Below are 16,718 nucleotides of genomic sequence, written 5' to 3'. Positions count from 1 at the left end.
CTTGAGAAAAATAATTTATTTCAGTTTTGTTTGCCTCCATTATTTCAAACTTATATATTTCAGCATGAAAAAAAATCTGAACATTTTATTATGTTCATCTAAATATTTATACTCAGCAAAAAGAATTCTTATCTTTATTTTAAACAATTATTAAATAGCTCATTTAAAAACATTCACTAAAAGTTGCATTAGCTTTTCACAGTAAAAGTATTTAAATCAAAAAGTAGTATTTTGGTGTGTATTACTTGTATTAAATAACCCTTTTCTTATGCACAGGAAAGTATAAATATATTATCGTATTTCATTTTACATTTAAAAAAATTTAGGACTGAGTAACATGTCCAATATTGTTAATAAAAATTATTGTTGTAACATTATTACAACTTCAAATCCATGTAATCTTTACAGTTGTTCTCAATTTGAAAAAAAATTATAATCATTGAATTAATTATTCATGTTTATTTACATTGTAAGAAAAAAATTATCTCTATGTCACTTAATGAATTTAATTACCTGGGCCCTAGTAAAGAAAATCACCATAAATCATTCCGCACAGATGCCTCCATGCAAAACAACAGCGACAATGAGTTAGTTTAATCAATATAGATATCAAACTTATTTATAATGTACTATAGTACTAGTTAAATGTGAGCATGTGGTTGAAATTCAATTATATATATATAAATACAAGTATTATTTATGAATTACAAATCTTATAAAATACTTCAAAAAAATATTCATTATTTACCAACTAATCCTAGAATGCTTTGTGTTAGCATCCATTGTGCATAAGGGTTAAAGAATGATATATAAAAATTTGATGAGTTCTTAGAGTAAACGATTTCTTTCATGTAAATATTTATATTGCTTGAACTTTTAATCAATTATACAGTTCTTCATATTTCAACTGCACAAAATATCTTTACACCAAAATTTTTACTGTGATTGCAACTTGTTAAAGTCTGTTTTCATTATCACATATGAAAACCAAATAAAAAATATATATAACTTGAAATGCAAAAATAGTAAATATATAAATTGAAAATACACTTGAAATAAAAATATATTTATATGAATGGAAAAAAATGTTTTACTTTATATTTGTAAACAAAATGTTACTGCCTTTACAGCAGGAAAGAATCGAAAAATCATACATCCTTCATTCACAAAATCAAAAAAATTTCTAAACGATTCTATTCCTTAAATTGTAATGAGATTTATAATTATCATTATTCCTAGAGACATTATCGTTATCATTTAAATGTTCCTTTCTTTTATTCATTAATAATAATCTATCAATATGTATTTTAAAAATCCTACCATGATGATTATCTAACATTTGAATTGAATACGTTACATCAGTATGCTTTTTAATTACTTTGTAAGGACCAGAAAACTTTTTGTTATATTTATCCCTTGATTTAATATACACAATATCATTAGGTTTTAAGCATCTGAGTTTCGATTTTTCATTATTACTTTTGTTTTGTTTACATTGGGCGTCTGCAATATTTTCATAAGTTTTATCATACATTTTATTTAAATCTGAAAGAATTTTATCCAAATAATAACCTTTATCTATTTGTTGTACTTGAATATCGGGATTATAAGTATCAAAAATTAATGACAAATTTCGACCGAAATGTATTACATTAGGTGAAAATCCAGTTGTGCTATGCTTAGCACCATTATACAAGTTTTTATGAATTCTTGCTGCATTTTTAAAATTTATGCCATCTTTCATTAAAGAATTTATTGTTGATTTTATGCTGGTATTAATCCGTTCACTAACAGAATTAGCGGCAGGATGTGCACAAGTAGTGTGATTCATTTTAATTCCTAATGATTTTGAAAAATATTCAAATATTTCTGATGTAAATTGAGTACCTAAATCTGTTAAGATCATATCAGGTCTGCCATAAGTGCAAATATATGCAAAAAGACAATCAGTGACAGCTTCGGTAGTAATTTTTGTTAATGTAAAAAGTTCTAAATGTTTGCTGAAATGATCAATAAGAGTTAAAATATATTGTTGATTAGAAAAAGGTCCTACTATGTCTAAAGAAACAAATTCAGATGGTCTTTTGGGAATAAAATTATTTTGTAAAGGAGCGTGAGGTATTCTATGATGTTTATTTTCCATACATTTGGGGCAAGATTTAACAAAATTTTCTGTATCTGAATACATACCATACCAAAAATATCTACATTTTAAAAATTGGTAAGTTTTCTTAATTCCAAAATGTGGAAGATGAATTATTGCAAGAACTTTAGATATTAAGGATTTAGGAACAACAATGACAGGAAATTCTCTATCATTTTCCATATGTACATACATTAATAATTTAGTGTCAGAATCAATAAAGTAATGTTGATTGGATTTAGTAAATTGTTTGTTTTCAATATTGCTATAAATTTTCTTGATATTTTTATCCAATTTTTGTTCAATTAAAAATGTATGATTTGAAATTTCCAAAAGGGGGTCTTTGTTTACATTGGTATTATTTATATAATTTTGTTCCTCATCATTTGCATTCTCAATAAAAGGAAATATTTCATCATTCACTTGAAGTAATTGAGGATTACTACATATGTCCTGTTGGGGAGGTTCTTGTTCTAATCTACTAAAATAATCTGCCAAAACATTTTTGACTCCAGAAATGTGCTTAAAAGTAAAAGAATATTCGCTTAGCTGAATTAACCATCTAGTTGTTAAGTCCATGGGAGAAGAAGTTTTCTTATAATGTTTAAGGGGTTTACTATCAGATAAAATAATAAAATGTCTATTATACAGATAATGTTTAAAAGCCAAAACTGATTTTACTATAGCCATTAATTCGATTTTGATGGCAGGGTACTTTCTTTCTGCATTTTTAAGTGTTTTGGAAAAATATGACACAGGAGACAGTTTACCATCAAATTCCTGTAAAAGTACACCAGAAATAGCAAAATTTGAACCATCTGTATTTAAAATAAAATCTTTATCCCATTGTGGGAGTCTTATAAATGGTTTATTGAAAAATATCTCTTGTAGAGAATTAAAAACATTCTGATGTTCTTGAGTCCATTTGAATTTAACTTTAGGGGAGGTCAAATCAATTAGCGGTTGAATTTGCTTAGCATAACATGGTATTAAATTTCTATAATATCCACAAACACCAATGAATTTCTTAAGTTGTCTTTTAGTTTTTGGAATAGGAAAAGATGTAATTTTAATGATGTTTGATTCAATTGGTAAAACTTTTTGTTCTGATATTTTAAATCCTAAATAATCAATTTCTTGAAGGTGAAATTTACATTTACTTGGTGATAGAGTTATATTATATTTAGTTAAAACAGAAATGAGAACCTTAAGTTTTTCTACCGTTTCCTCAAAAGAATTACTTGCAATGACTATATCATCTTGATACGCGAAAATTCCCTCTAGTCGAGTTTCCTCAATTATTGAATCCATAAGGGCCTGAAAAGTTGCAGAAGCTGTTTTTAAGCCAAAAACTAATCTTTTATTTTTAAAAGTTCCCCAAGGGGTTGTAAACGCTAGCTTATCTTGGTATTCTTCAGGGAGGTTCAATTGCCAAAAAGCACTAGGAAGATCATATGATGAAAAGAATTTATAATTAGATAAATTTAGAATAATATTTTGAATCTTAGGAAGCGGGTAAGCCGAATGTTTAACAATGCTGTTAATTAATCGTAGGTCTAAAGCTAATCTAAATTTTTGTTTTTGTTTGGGGTCATTAGTATTCTTTTTCTTAACCAAAAGCATTGGGCAAGACCACTGTGTTGCACTTCTTTCGATCAATCCTGCTTCGACCATTTCATGCAATTGCTTAAGTGTCTCTTGTTGAAGAGCTTGAGGTACAGGAAATGGCAAAGTGCGAATAGGATAATCATGAATAAAAGAAATTTCAGGTATACTTTATCTGTGTGCCCGAGTGTCTTTAAAGATTTTGAAAAGACTTGATAATTTTCTAACAATAAATGTTTTAATTGCTTTTGTTTTGCTTCATCAAGATGACCTAGCTGGAAATCATCTTCTCTCAATTCCCTTTTTCTTAAATCCACAATATCTTTTGTTGGTACAATTAAATTTAAAAATTCCTGTCTTTTAGTTTGGTCTAGTTCTTGATTATTGGCAATAGAATCATTTAAATTTAATTTTGAATAGTCATAATCTTGGATAGTATCTATAGGATACATTTGGCCGATAGCTTGTCCTTTATTTAAATGCAAAGTCTCTTCAGATTTATTTTTAAGAAAAATATTACAAGCATAGTACTTATTCTTTTTGTTATAGAATCCATGAAAATTTTTAACTTGATCTAAGTTATGTACTGAAGAATAAATTTCAATATTTTTATAGTCTATACTTGGTTCAAAAATTACGTTAGTATTCAAAGGATTCTTAACTATTACTTTAGCATAAATATATTCTTCAGGATTCAACAAAATTTTATGATTTAGTACAGCTTGACCATTTTGTTTAGTGTCCAAATTTTGTTTGTTTACATTTTGTTTATTTACATTATGAATCTCTCCACAAATATCCGACACAATATCTCCATCAAAATCAATGTCTACATTATCCGTAGTTTGTTTTTGTCCTATTAATGGTACTTTTTCGCCATTAATTGTTATAAAATTGCCCTTAGGTGACAATTGAATGTTATGCATTAGCATAAAATCATATCCCAATATCCCTTCAAAAACTGAATTATCTAAATGTGTAACAAAAAGTGTATGTTTGTATAGTTTGTTGTTAATTTTAAATGAGATTTGAATACAACCTAGAAATGAAACCTTAGAGTTTATAGTACTAATTGAAACTGAACGTGAAATATATTTATATTTAATGTTATGTTTAAGTTTATTAAATGTTTCATTAGAAATTATTGAAAGAGAAGAGCCTGAATCAATCAGAAATGGGACAGAATAATCTTTAAGTTGTACATTAATGAGGGGTAGTTTAGGTATTTCATTGTGTACATTTGCAATAATTTCATTAAGTTCATTAGTTTGAGTAAAACATTCATTTTGCATTTTTATTTTATTAACTGTTTGGGTAAAATTATCTTTCTTTTCATTAATGCTCGACTTATTATTAGCTGATGACACAATATTAGGTGATAGCTCAAATGCATCAGCCTTATTTGAGCTAAAATTTAGTTTAAATTGGGGTTAAAAGTGGTGGCATTAGGATTTGGATAAGTTTGTTGTCTATTGTCATTATTATAATTAGGATTATTATACGAGTGATCTCGATTATTTTGGTAACTTCTATTTGGATAAAATCTATTGCTTCTAAAGTTCCTTCGAGTTTGAAAATTTCTATTATGTTGATTAATCTGCACATCCGATTGAGAAATATTCAAAAATTCTCTACAAAATTTCATAATGTGACCATGCTTGCCACAGAAAACACAAAAATTCTGCCGAAAGGTATGTTGGTTATTATGATAAGGGGCTTTACGATAATTACTAATATTCGAATAAGTTTTCGATTTAAAATTTCTATTTTTGTTTTCAAATTGTCTCTTATTTCCATCAGATTTATTTTTATTATCATTATTATTTGAAACAATATTGTTTATCTGCTCTTTTAAATTTGAAATTTCCGAATTTAGATTTAAGATCTCATCATTACCTTTAAATTGATTGTTAATAGCCGAGTCTATATTCTGAAGTTGTTGTGCTCTTTCGACAGCATTCTCATAAGTTTTTATATTTTCTTTCAAAATTGTGACCTTAATATCATGAGGAAGAGCTCCCATTAGATGCGTGTACTTTAAAGTATCAATTGCATCTGAATCATTTAAGTTAGGATACACTTTATGGGAAGTTATGTTTATCCTATGAGCTAAGGATCTTATTGTCTCCTGAGGTTTCAACAAAATATTATTCAAAGCAAAAATAGATGAATTATCATCTTGTCTAAAGAAATCCAAAAATTTATGTTTTATTTCAGTTAGTGTTTTCATTTTAACCAATGAAGGTTCTTCAATATAAAATTTTAAAGCATTGCCTGATATTAAAGATCTAAAAGTTGCAATAGCTTGTTCTTCATCTAAAGAATTTATCTTAACATAATCTTCTAATTGAAGAAAGAAAAACTTTGATGTGGTTGGATCACCAGCAAAGGGTTGAATATGAAAGTTTATATTGTTTTTACGTTTAGACATATTTAATAATCAGATAACTTAAAATTATATATAGATATATAAAATGAAAAATAGTTATACCAATTAAAATATCAAGTTAAGAAAAAAAATAATCAATTTTAAAAATGAAAATATAACAGCAATAATAAATTGTAATCATTAAATAAATAGAATATAAGATATTCATATTAAATGAAAATTAATTCCAAAAATTTTTAATGAGAATAAGAAATAATTGCTTTAAAAAAAATGATATGCATTGAAAATATTAAGTACTGAATCTGTAAAATAGTCAGTTAGAAATTGAAAAGCACTAAATGCAATTATCTTATAATTGTGTAATTTAAAAAAATTTTACTGCAAAAAAAAAAAGCACTGCAGTTTGTGTAAAAAAATTTCTCTCCGATTTTGATGTGAAAGAGAGAAAAAAAAATTTTACTGTTGAGAGTGACACACACACAGTTGACCATTTCCGTTAGCTTTTCTTGAGAAACACATTTTCAAGAAATTCTTTTGAAACAGACACATTTGCTGGAATTCTTTTGAAACAGACCCGAACACTTTTGAAGATGTTAGAAACACCGTAGAAATTGATTTCAGACAGTTTTATGAGAAACACAGATGACTCGTTTTTCAAACGCACTGGTATGCTGCTCAGGACCTTCGGAAATTTTTATCAGGATCTTGAAGATTTTGACATCGGCTGGAGTTTCAAACAGGATGCAAATAGGAATGATACATGATGGACGTAAATATTCTTACAGGATACGTTTCCCCGTCATTAGGCACCACTTTTATAATGAAGAAATGCTTTGCTGCTTCCTTCATTAGGCGTACTGATGTATAGTGGAATTATGAATGTTCATTTAGGCCAATATTGAATGAATAAAACAATAACAGTTGAGTTTCCAGGAAATGATGTACAAATCGTTGAATGTAAATTTAGATTTTATTAAGCATAATTTTGTAAATTATAAAATGGCCATTTCTTCAAAAAAATAAGAAATCCCTTAAAGGGATGAAATAAGAATACCCTCTATTGAGAGATCATAAAGCCAGAACAACATTTCTGACCGTTAGAAAATTAAGACTGGGAGTCCCCCGAAGGGGTCCCAGCCTTTCCAATTTAGAAATTCAAAGTGAATATATTTATTCTCAACGGACAGAGAAAGAGTATGGGTAGGAGATCCAAAATTTGGCGATTTATCATAATATATCATAGCCAAAAACAAAGCCAACTAGCATATCCACATGGGTTAAAAAGAACACCTTGGCGATCACGAGTCGCCAACAAATTTATGTGAATTATTATAACCATGCAACCGAAACATTTAGCCGTTGGATTATTAGAATCAAAAGTTATAAATAGATTTTTGTTTTCGATTAGAGGCGACAGTGAATTTATATGTCTGCATAATAATGAAATAAAAAGAAAGTATCCGTTACATTGATCTGGAAGAGAAGAAATAAATATTTTATGTTCGTTTAAAAAGATTAAGTTTTTGATTTATTTTAAAAGTAATTCTTCCATTAAAAAATAAGCTTAAGTAATGAAGGATATTTTAAAAGATAGAAAATAAATATGTGTATGCCAATTCTGGCATCACAAATATCATAATCTTTAGAAGCCATTGAGCATCTGTATGGAAGGGTAATTTTATATTCCAAATACAATGATCAAATTTATCCATAAAAACATATAGATATTTTTGACAGAAAGGAGCCTCACCTTTCAAAGTCTTGCCTCTTCTGTCAAAAATAACATTTATGAAGCAGTATAAGTTTCACCATATATCTTTAAATATAATTTTTTTCTGAATTAGTAAGAATTTACAATTGAATATCCATGCAACTGTATCAATAGTCAGAAATTCTTTTCAATATTTTAAATTTTAAAAAAAAATCCCACTCTTGAGCTCTGTTTTTGTTTAGATCAGTAGAAATAGTAATTTATCACGGACTTAAATTTATTCGAAGTTAATTAGTGAAAACTTCCATCTTATCTTTACATTTATTTCCTAGGGTATTTTATATTTTTCAAAAATAAATGTTGACTTCTGAACTAAAATATTGTCTTTTGCATTTATTGGATTTATTTAAATGACTTTGCAATGCATTCTTGTGTATTCATTATAATAAACATGAAATATTTATGTACCATTTTAATTATAATTCTATATTAATTAGCCAAGAAGAAGCCATCAAAATAGACCAGGAATTATTCAATGAATACAGATTCAGCGTGGATCAATTAATGGAGCTCGCTGGTTTAAGTGTTGCTACTGCCATTGCAAAAACTTATCCAGTGCACGAAATGGTGAAAAAGGGAACGCTTTTGGTATGCTGTGGCCCAGGGAACAATGGCGGAGATGGTTTAGTCTGTGCTAGACATTTAAAATTGTTTGTGAGTATAATTTTTTGGTTTAAAGTAATAAAATAAGGGTGCACAACCGTTTACCGGGGATCGCAAAGAATTCAAATTTTATCCAGATTAATAATAGTTTAAATAGTGTGACAGTAAAAATTTTTAGTTTTTTGAAAACTAAAAGGCAAAGTGCTGCATTTGCCTTTCAGTACCATTTGCAAAATGTACATCGCAAAAAATAAAATGCTAAACATCTTTATATCTCATCTTTATTTTAATGTAAGCATCGGATTATCACATACTAAAGATACAATTTTAAGTGTTGAAGGATCTTAAATATACTAATTAATTTGTGCAGACAATTTATGAAATAACGAATTCAGAAAAAAAAATGTTCAAAAATGCTCTTTCACTAAATCAACAGTTTTTTTTTTTTTTTTTTTTTTTTTTTTTTTTTATAGACTGATTTGAATTTGGATTCTCAATGTATGGCCGTAATCTGGAATATATAAACCTCTATAATTTAGCAAGAGGGTTGTCTGAAGTTAATGTTCAATTCACTTTTAATGTTACATTCATTTTTTGCGTACGCACACCCACTTGGATCAGTCTGCGTAGGGACCGAGGGTGTGCGGTATTGGTCCTCATTAAACTGTTCTACCGTAAAGTGCTCGACTTCGCTTGCAGGTCGTTGAGCTACCGAAGCGGGAGTGCCATCTCCTCTGCAGAGGATCAAAATTGTGATGGCTTGTCTTCGGATCATTCTCAGGGATGTTTCCCAGACCGTCGCCAATAGCCCATTGTGCAGCTCTAATGAGACGTAAATGAACTACCTACCAGAGTTGGCCAAAAATGTAATCGATTACATTTTTTGATTACAGTAATCAATTACTTGTAATCATGATTACAATTTTCAAAAATTTTGATTACAGCTGTAATCATGATTACAATATTGATTACAGTAATCAATTACTTGTAATCGTGATTACAAAGTTTGATTACAGCTGTAATCATGATTACATAGTCGATTACAGTAATCAATTACTTGTAATCATGATTACAATTTTCAAAAAATTTTGATTACAGCTGTAATCATGATTACAATTTTGATTACAGTAAATCAATTACTTGTAATCATGATTCCAAGTAATTGCGATTACAATTAATCACAACAAAAACGATTACGAGTAATTATGATTACAAGCTGTAATCAAAATTTTTTGAAAGTTGTAATCACGATTACAAGCAATTGATTACTTGTAATCGTGATTACAAGTAATTGATTACATAGCTGTAATTATCTGTAATCAATTACAGTTGTAATCGATTACTGTAATCAACGGCCAACTCTGCTACCTACCTACCTACCTATTTAGTTATATTTTTGGAACACTTAAACTAAATCTCTAACTTTTGTACACAATTGTAAAGCTCGTTTATTTATATATTATTTTATAAAAAATATTTTTTTATAATTATTTATTATTTTAAATATTAATGGTCGAAAAAGATTTGAATTGTAAAGAATATAAATCTTTATTAATCTTCGTCATTTTAAATGACAAAATCTAATACTTAGAGGAAATAGGAAAAATAGTTCTCGTGAAATCAAGATTTAAAATACGAATCTTTGTGATGACTAAATACACAGAAAGTTTTAATCAGCATTAAGGAATTCAAACTTTCGACAGGACTCCTGACCAAACTATGGGGAGGAGGGCAACCCATAATTTCCAATTGTGGCTACTTTACTTTTTGAGAGTCAAGAATCCAAACAGTTTGTAAAGAAAGTATGTTTATTCGAAGAAGGTACGTTTTTGTATTGGAATTCATAACTTAAAATATCGTCTGCAGAAATTAATACTCTCGCCATCTTGGATTTTATGTTAAATTTTTAATTTGTGTGTTCTCAATATTTTTTTGTACTTAAACTTTTGATGATATTGTATAATTAGACAGCACAATTTTTTTCTTCAACAAAGGTAGAAAACAAAGGGGTCGCTTTATTTAGAAGAACACTTGATAATTTTTAGAACTTCCTATTAATTTTTTCTCAAAATTTTAAAGCAGTGAAAGTTATGCAATTTGTGGTTTTGATTAACTCATTTAAAACTAAACGTTTCTTAGTTTTTAGATTTTTAGAAATCGAATTTTATTACATTTTCAATTGATGAAAACCGATTTGGATGATGTTGGAGAAATTTTTAATGTTAATTGCAAAAAAGCAGATACCTGTCAAAAATCTAAAAACACGCAACTGTATACTATTTAACTACCTATCAAAAACTGTTGATTGCGAATTGTATTAGCGTAATTTTGTAACAAAAAACTAATAGAGAATCCTAAAATACCGCGCTTTATAGCTCAAATTGTGATTGAGTGGCGGCCTTACATTTTACATTTATCGAAAGATACTGCCAAATCGTGTGAATATTCATCATTAGTTTAAGTGTCAAAGTTAAATAAAAAGGATTAAAAACATCTTTAGAATTTTCCCCTCCTTGTCTCCACCCCTTCGACAGTTGAGATCGGTACGTAAAAACACGACTATCAAAATTTAATAGGGCACTCTTGTTTTTCATTTTGCTCACCGTACGTATGATGCTTTCGTCTGAAGCTTTGCACATTTTGTATTCTATCATATCAAACATAGATTAACACAAACGTATAATATAAACTTTCTCTGTCGAATAACTAATTTTATTAAATTGTGAATATTAAATAATAAAAAAAATTACGAAAAATAATTATGTAAGTGATTTTAAAACTGCTCACACTTTTGATTTTCAAGTAATTTTTCTAATAACCTTATTCAGGGGTCTGTTAAGAAGACATTTGTGTCCGTTAGCGGACCCTTCACAAAATATCTTTTCGTAAAAACGGGTTCTTCAGAAAATATTTTAACTTAAAAACGGACCCTTCACAAAATGATTTTTCTTTTAATCGGACCCTTCACAAATTTGTTTATCTTCATTATTGTTTTATTAATTGAATAAACCCTTCCCAGGGCAGAGAACAAGGAAGATGGATGTAAACGAATTAAGTTTTATCTTCGGCAGACGATTCTTCCATTATTCGTCCGGAATGAATATTCTGCATTCAGCAGTATAGGCTAAATACCAAATATTTGTATGTTGTATCTCTAATTTAGAAGCAGCAATGGCTGTTTATTTTTTAGATTTTAATTTTTTTTATTATAATTTTACAGTGCTGAGCATAATCTTGTATCTATTTACAATTTAAAAACTCCTTGAAAAAGTTTTTTTTTGCAATAACCGGACCCTATTTGCACAAGTTCATAAAAGCAGGACTCTGGTTGAAAGAATGTGAGTAATTTTTTCACAATTTCACAAAAACCGGACCTTTCACAAAATGTCTGGACAAACCCCTGTTATTTAAAACATATTTTGGCTAAAAAACTTTTTTTTGAATCTATAACATGTTTAAAACAAAAATTTAAAAATGAAAACAAGCAAAACATTTATTTTGTTTTATATACATAACAGTACATTTACATTTTGACATTTGAAAAAAAGAAAAAAAACACCCAAATTACAACATTAAACTGGATTACTGGAATTTGTTTGAAAAACAGATATAAAACTTTTTGTACTAGTTATGTAATTATGCCCAAGCGGCTATTTCTGGCCTAGACTGCAGGCTGTGCATCCTTATAATTAAATATTTTGTTCTCTCTTGTCACAATAACATTTATCTGTTGATACAGAATTTCGGATTATGTCCAGATCTGCTTACTCTTTGAAAATTTAATTATGTTTGATTTATTTAGTTTTTTTTTTCTGTTTGCGTAAATAATGATTAAAAAATAGCGTGTGCTCAAATAATTATATTAGTGTACGCCTTGATAAGAAAAAGAGAACTTTTTATGATTAGTGTGTCATTTAAATTACAATTTATTATTTTCAGTTATCTAATGTGCCACTTGGATATTTTTATTTTTAGAAACAACTGTCGTACGATTTCAATCTATAAAATTACATGGTGAAATTACATTTGCTGTTTAGTTTAATTACTACATATAGAAATATAGTATTTACAATTTTAAAAGTATTTCAGTTCAATACTAAGATAAGGTAAAATATTCTAAAGTGAGCATCTTTTGTGGTAAGCATTGAAATAAAATTGGATATTTTTAATTTTTTTATCACATGAAAATAAATGCTCTTTCTTTCTTTCTTTTTTTTGTATTTTATCAGTGTATATTTTACTGACGGACAAACAGTCATAATAGATTAGTAATAAATTGTTAGTCTAATAGTGATTTATTTATTTTGCAGGGTTACGCACCAACAATCTACTATCCTAAACGCACCAATAAGCCTTTATACGAAAATTTAACCATACAGTGCCAAGAAATGGACATACCTTTTTTGTCCTTCATCCCTGATGCAAAGTTAATTGATGATTCCTACAACCTAATTGTAGATGCTTTGTTTGGTTTCAGTTTCAAGCCACCTGTTCGCCCAGAATTTGAAGATATTATGAATAAATTGAAAGTACTGAACATTCCTATTTGCAGTGTTGACGTTCCTTCAGGTATTGCAATTTTTTTAAAAGTACAATTGCAATTTGGAACTAATATTTTTTTAATAATTAACTCATAAATTTTAACTTTATGTTTTTATTTCATTTGTGTTTAGAAATTTCATGTTGATCAAAATAATAAAAAAGTTACACCAATTACTAATTGCAGTTTGCAGTACGGTGATTTCGCTGACTAAAAAAGAAAATTTTAAATCTATCATTTTATTTGACATAGTGGAATATAAATAATTCACTATATGCATTAAAAATACAGAAATTTTGCCAGGTAAAGTAAATGGGATAATTATGAGATAATAATAAAATATTTTTAGCTAATACTATAAATAATCTTAAATGTATGTAAAAGCGATTAATAAGTTTTTTATTATTATTATTTCACGGTATTTCTTTAAAAACATCGCACTACCATGTCTAGAAATAAAGTTGAACCTCGATATTTGTCCTCGCATATTTTATTCTAAAGCAGAAACATGCGAGAGGAGACTGTGGTGAAAGGGATTTACAAAGCATGCAGTTTTTTCCTTTGAAAATATGCGTAAACGAATTTGATCTAAGATTTTTTTTGATCTAAAGAACTTTTTAGAATATGTATTAATTTTGATATTTATATTTTAAAAAAAAAAATTTTTAATTTTGAAAATTTTTCTAAAGTAGAATTTAAAAAATCGAAAGTAAAAAAAAGATTTATTTAAACATAATTTTTTTTCATCATTCGATCTGGTGTCCTAAAAACGTGACAGGGGTGATAATTGCTAGCCACCTCCACTCTTTTTGGATCCACCATCAACCTTAAATTGCATAGATGTTGGTCAATTTTATCCCTATAGAACTGTGAGTAATTTTATATTATTACCATCGTTGAACAGCAGACCCAATTTTGAGTTTACGATTACCACTGTTCAACTCCCGTGAACTTGTAATTTAAAACCCGATCCAGAAGATTATTGTATTGAGTATTGGGAGAAAATGTCTTCGTAGAGAACTTTCTGATGGTACTAACCTTCATCTGCGTTACATGGAGAGGAAAACCACGAAAACCTCCCACGGTTAGTCTGACGGCAAGGGGATTCTAACCCGTAATCCGTTTACAACTGAGGATACTTCACGTCAGCTCTGTGCTGGGTGCAAGCCGGATGTGGATTCGTATCGACCAGTCATTGGTGGGATTCGAACCCGGTTCGTTAAAACTATTTACTTATATGTACTAAAAAGAACTGTTGTTTGCTTACTCTTCCCATGCCCAAACTTTTCTCTTAGGATTCTATTAAGATCTATTGGTGAACACCTAACAGATCTTAAGTAATAAATAATTTTGCTCAGTAATTATTTTTTAAAATAACATTAAAAATTAAAGATTTATTGTTTTAACAAATTTGGTGAGTTCTCAACCTTAATATTTTTGCTTACCAAACAGGCCGATATATTAAATAATATTTGTGCGAGCATCTTTACGTTGTGTATGAAGGTGATCGTTTAGTTCTAAATTATTTAACGAATCTCTTTGAGAGTAATTTATAATATGTAGTATAATGTAATTTTCATCTAAAAACAATGCAAATAGTAAAATTGTAATAAGTCTTGACATCGTTTCAAATAAATTTATTTTAAATTGTAGCGTAATAAGATACTATCATAGAATTATGGGTAATAGTTTACAATCGGGGTCCCCTCTCATTTTTGGCGATTTGCAAATAAACGAATGTATCTGTAAATTGTAAATAAACCAATAAGAAAGATATATCATGTTGTTGTTGCTACTTATCTTCAAAGGTCTGACGGCGTCAGACCAGATCAAAAAATCCGTTGACGAGTAAAAGGTCGGAAACAAGGAGGGGAGAAGTGTAAATTTCTTCCTAAAGAAGTCCCAAGTAGTTTAAAATATGTTCAGCTGAAGCCTGATGTTGGTGGCATTTTGGGCAAAGAGGGTAGGATTTTATACCCTGAGAAAAAGTAAGGCATTTTAGATGTTCAAGGCGTGAAAGGCAAGTATTGGTTTTTCTGTCGCATGGAAGAATCAACGACTGTCCCGGCTTACTAGCCCTATAACCAATCATGAGTGGGAGGCACCGGCCATATCCTCCTATTTAAGTTTTTCATCTGAGAAAAAATTTCTAGGTAGGTAAGTTCATCAGATGCAGATGCAGAAGTTGGCAGTCTGCAACCGTCCTTTACTAGACAGTCTGCTTTCTCGTTACCAAATAGATCCACATGGGATGGGACCAACTGGAAATGAATATCATGTTGAAGTGAGATGTACTTCAAGTTGTGTGAAGGATAGATATGTATACTTGTCCTATCACCTATATAGATCCAATTATTAAGATGAAAATATATCATGGTAACCAGAAATGGGATTTTATCAAAATTGAACGAAAATTATCGCCAAACCAAAGGGTCCCCGATATTACACTAGAACCAAATTATGCTATAATGACTCCTATAGTTGTGAACTGTTAATAGAGAAAACAATCTAAATCAAAAACTTAATAATACAGAATGGAATAAAAAATAAATATTTCTGGCAAGTATCTTTAAATGAAGAATGCAAAAATATTTTATAGGAAAGCTTTACCTTAATGACTTATATTAATTTTATACTGATGACAACCAAAACAATATGGAAGTCAGTGAAGCAAAATTGGATCCTTCCATGCGATTTTCCAATCAATAAAAACGTCTACTAAACGGTCTGACTACAATGTGAAACAATGATTATTTTGACTACAATGACTGACTACAATGTTTATTTTTATTATATTTATACCGATCAAAATACCTAATTTTATCTTGTAAAACTTGAATAACTAAGAAAGGATTATAATAAATTTTCTTACTCACAAATTAAATGTTTAGTGAAATGCTTTTTTTTCCCCGCTTAGTCTACTTTTGGCTTACAGCCGTTTGGTTTGTTAACCTTCATGTAATGACCGCTAATAAATTTGTTTATTTGATTGTTGTATGCGATTCCTTATTATTTACAATTGCGTTTTTTTAGGTTGGGATGTAGAAAAAGGTTGTGATGATGGTATACAACCGGAGTTCCTGATTTCTCTAACTGCTCCAAAATTGTGCAGCCAACACTTTAAAGGCAAATACCATTGGCTTGGAGGTCGATTCGTGCCACCTAGTTTGTCATCCAAATATGAACTTAATTTACCTTCTTATCCAGGAACAGATTGTTGTGTTGCTTTACCAATGTCTACATCTTAATTTTATCTCGACCTCTTGTCTTCCTGTTAATTTTGCCTAAATGAATACAAAAAGAAGGAATTATTTGATGGCTTTTTACATTTGACTCAAATAATTAAAGAAAGTTGTTCATTAGATGCGAATATATCAAACAGAATGAAAGCTTGTTAAAAATTATTTAGTTTTTTAAAATTATTTTTGGTTGTGTAATATTGTTTTATATTCCATTTTTCTGTTATAGTTGATATTAATTTATAAATTGTCTCTCGTCTTATAAACTATCTAAGTGAACTATAGTTTACGATGTGAAAAATTTTTTTGTTGTTCCATATTAATGTGTTTAAATAAATATTACTTGAGATATTGATTGGATTATGCTACCAAGTTCTGTTGTGTGAAGTTTTATACTTTATGAAATAAAAATTACTTCTTATATCGAA

At 28.7% G+C, this 16,718-nt stretch overlaps 1 protein-coding gene across 2 annotated transcripts in view; it reads left to right on the top strand.

Moving 5' to 3' along the window:
* Naxe (NAD(P)HX epimerase) overlaps nt 1–16,718 on the top strand; it is a 33,267-nt gene extending 16,549 nt beyond the window's left edge. For both annotated transcript variants that reach the window (XM_071183497.2, XM_071183496.2), the window contains exons 2-4: nt 8,346–8,562; nt 12,822–13,080; nt 16,085–16,718. In XM_071183497.2, coding sequence (XP_071039598.1) covers nt 8,346–8,562; nt 12,822–13,080; nt 16,085–16,299 — 691 coding nt within the window. In that variant the 3' untranslated portion in view covers nt 16,300–16,718. The remainder of the gene's footprint in view (nt 1–8,345; nt 8,563–12,821; nt 13,081–16,084) is intronic.

Source organism: Parasteatoda tepidariorum, chromosome 7 (assembly GCF_982258835.1).
Source record: "Parasteatoda tepidariorum strain Cologne lab strain chromosome 7, Ptep-v5.0, whole genome shotgun sequence".
NCBI classification, from domain to species: domain Eukaryota; kingdom Metazoa; phylum Arthropoda; class Arachnida; order Araneae; family Theridiidae; genus Parasteatoda; species Parasteatoda tepidariorum.
Note: the sequence above shows the minus strand (reverse complement) of the source record. Positions and strands in the feature narration are given on the sequence as shown.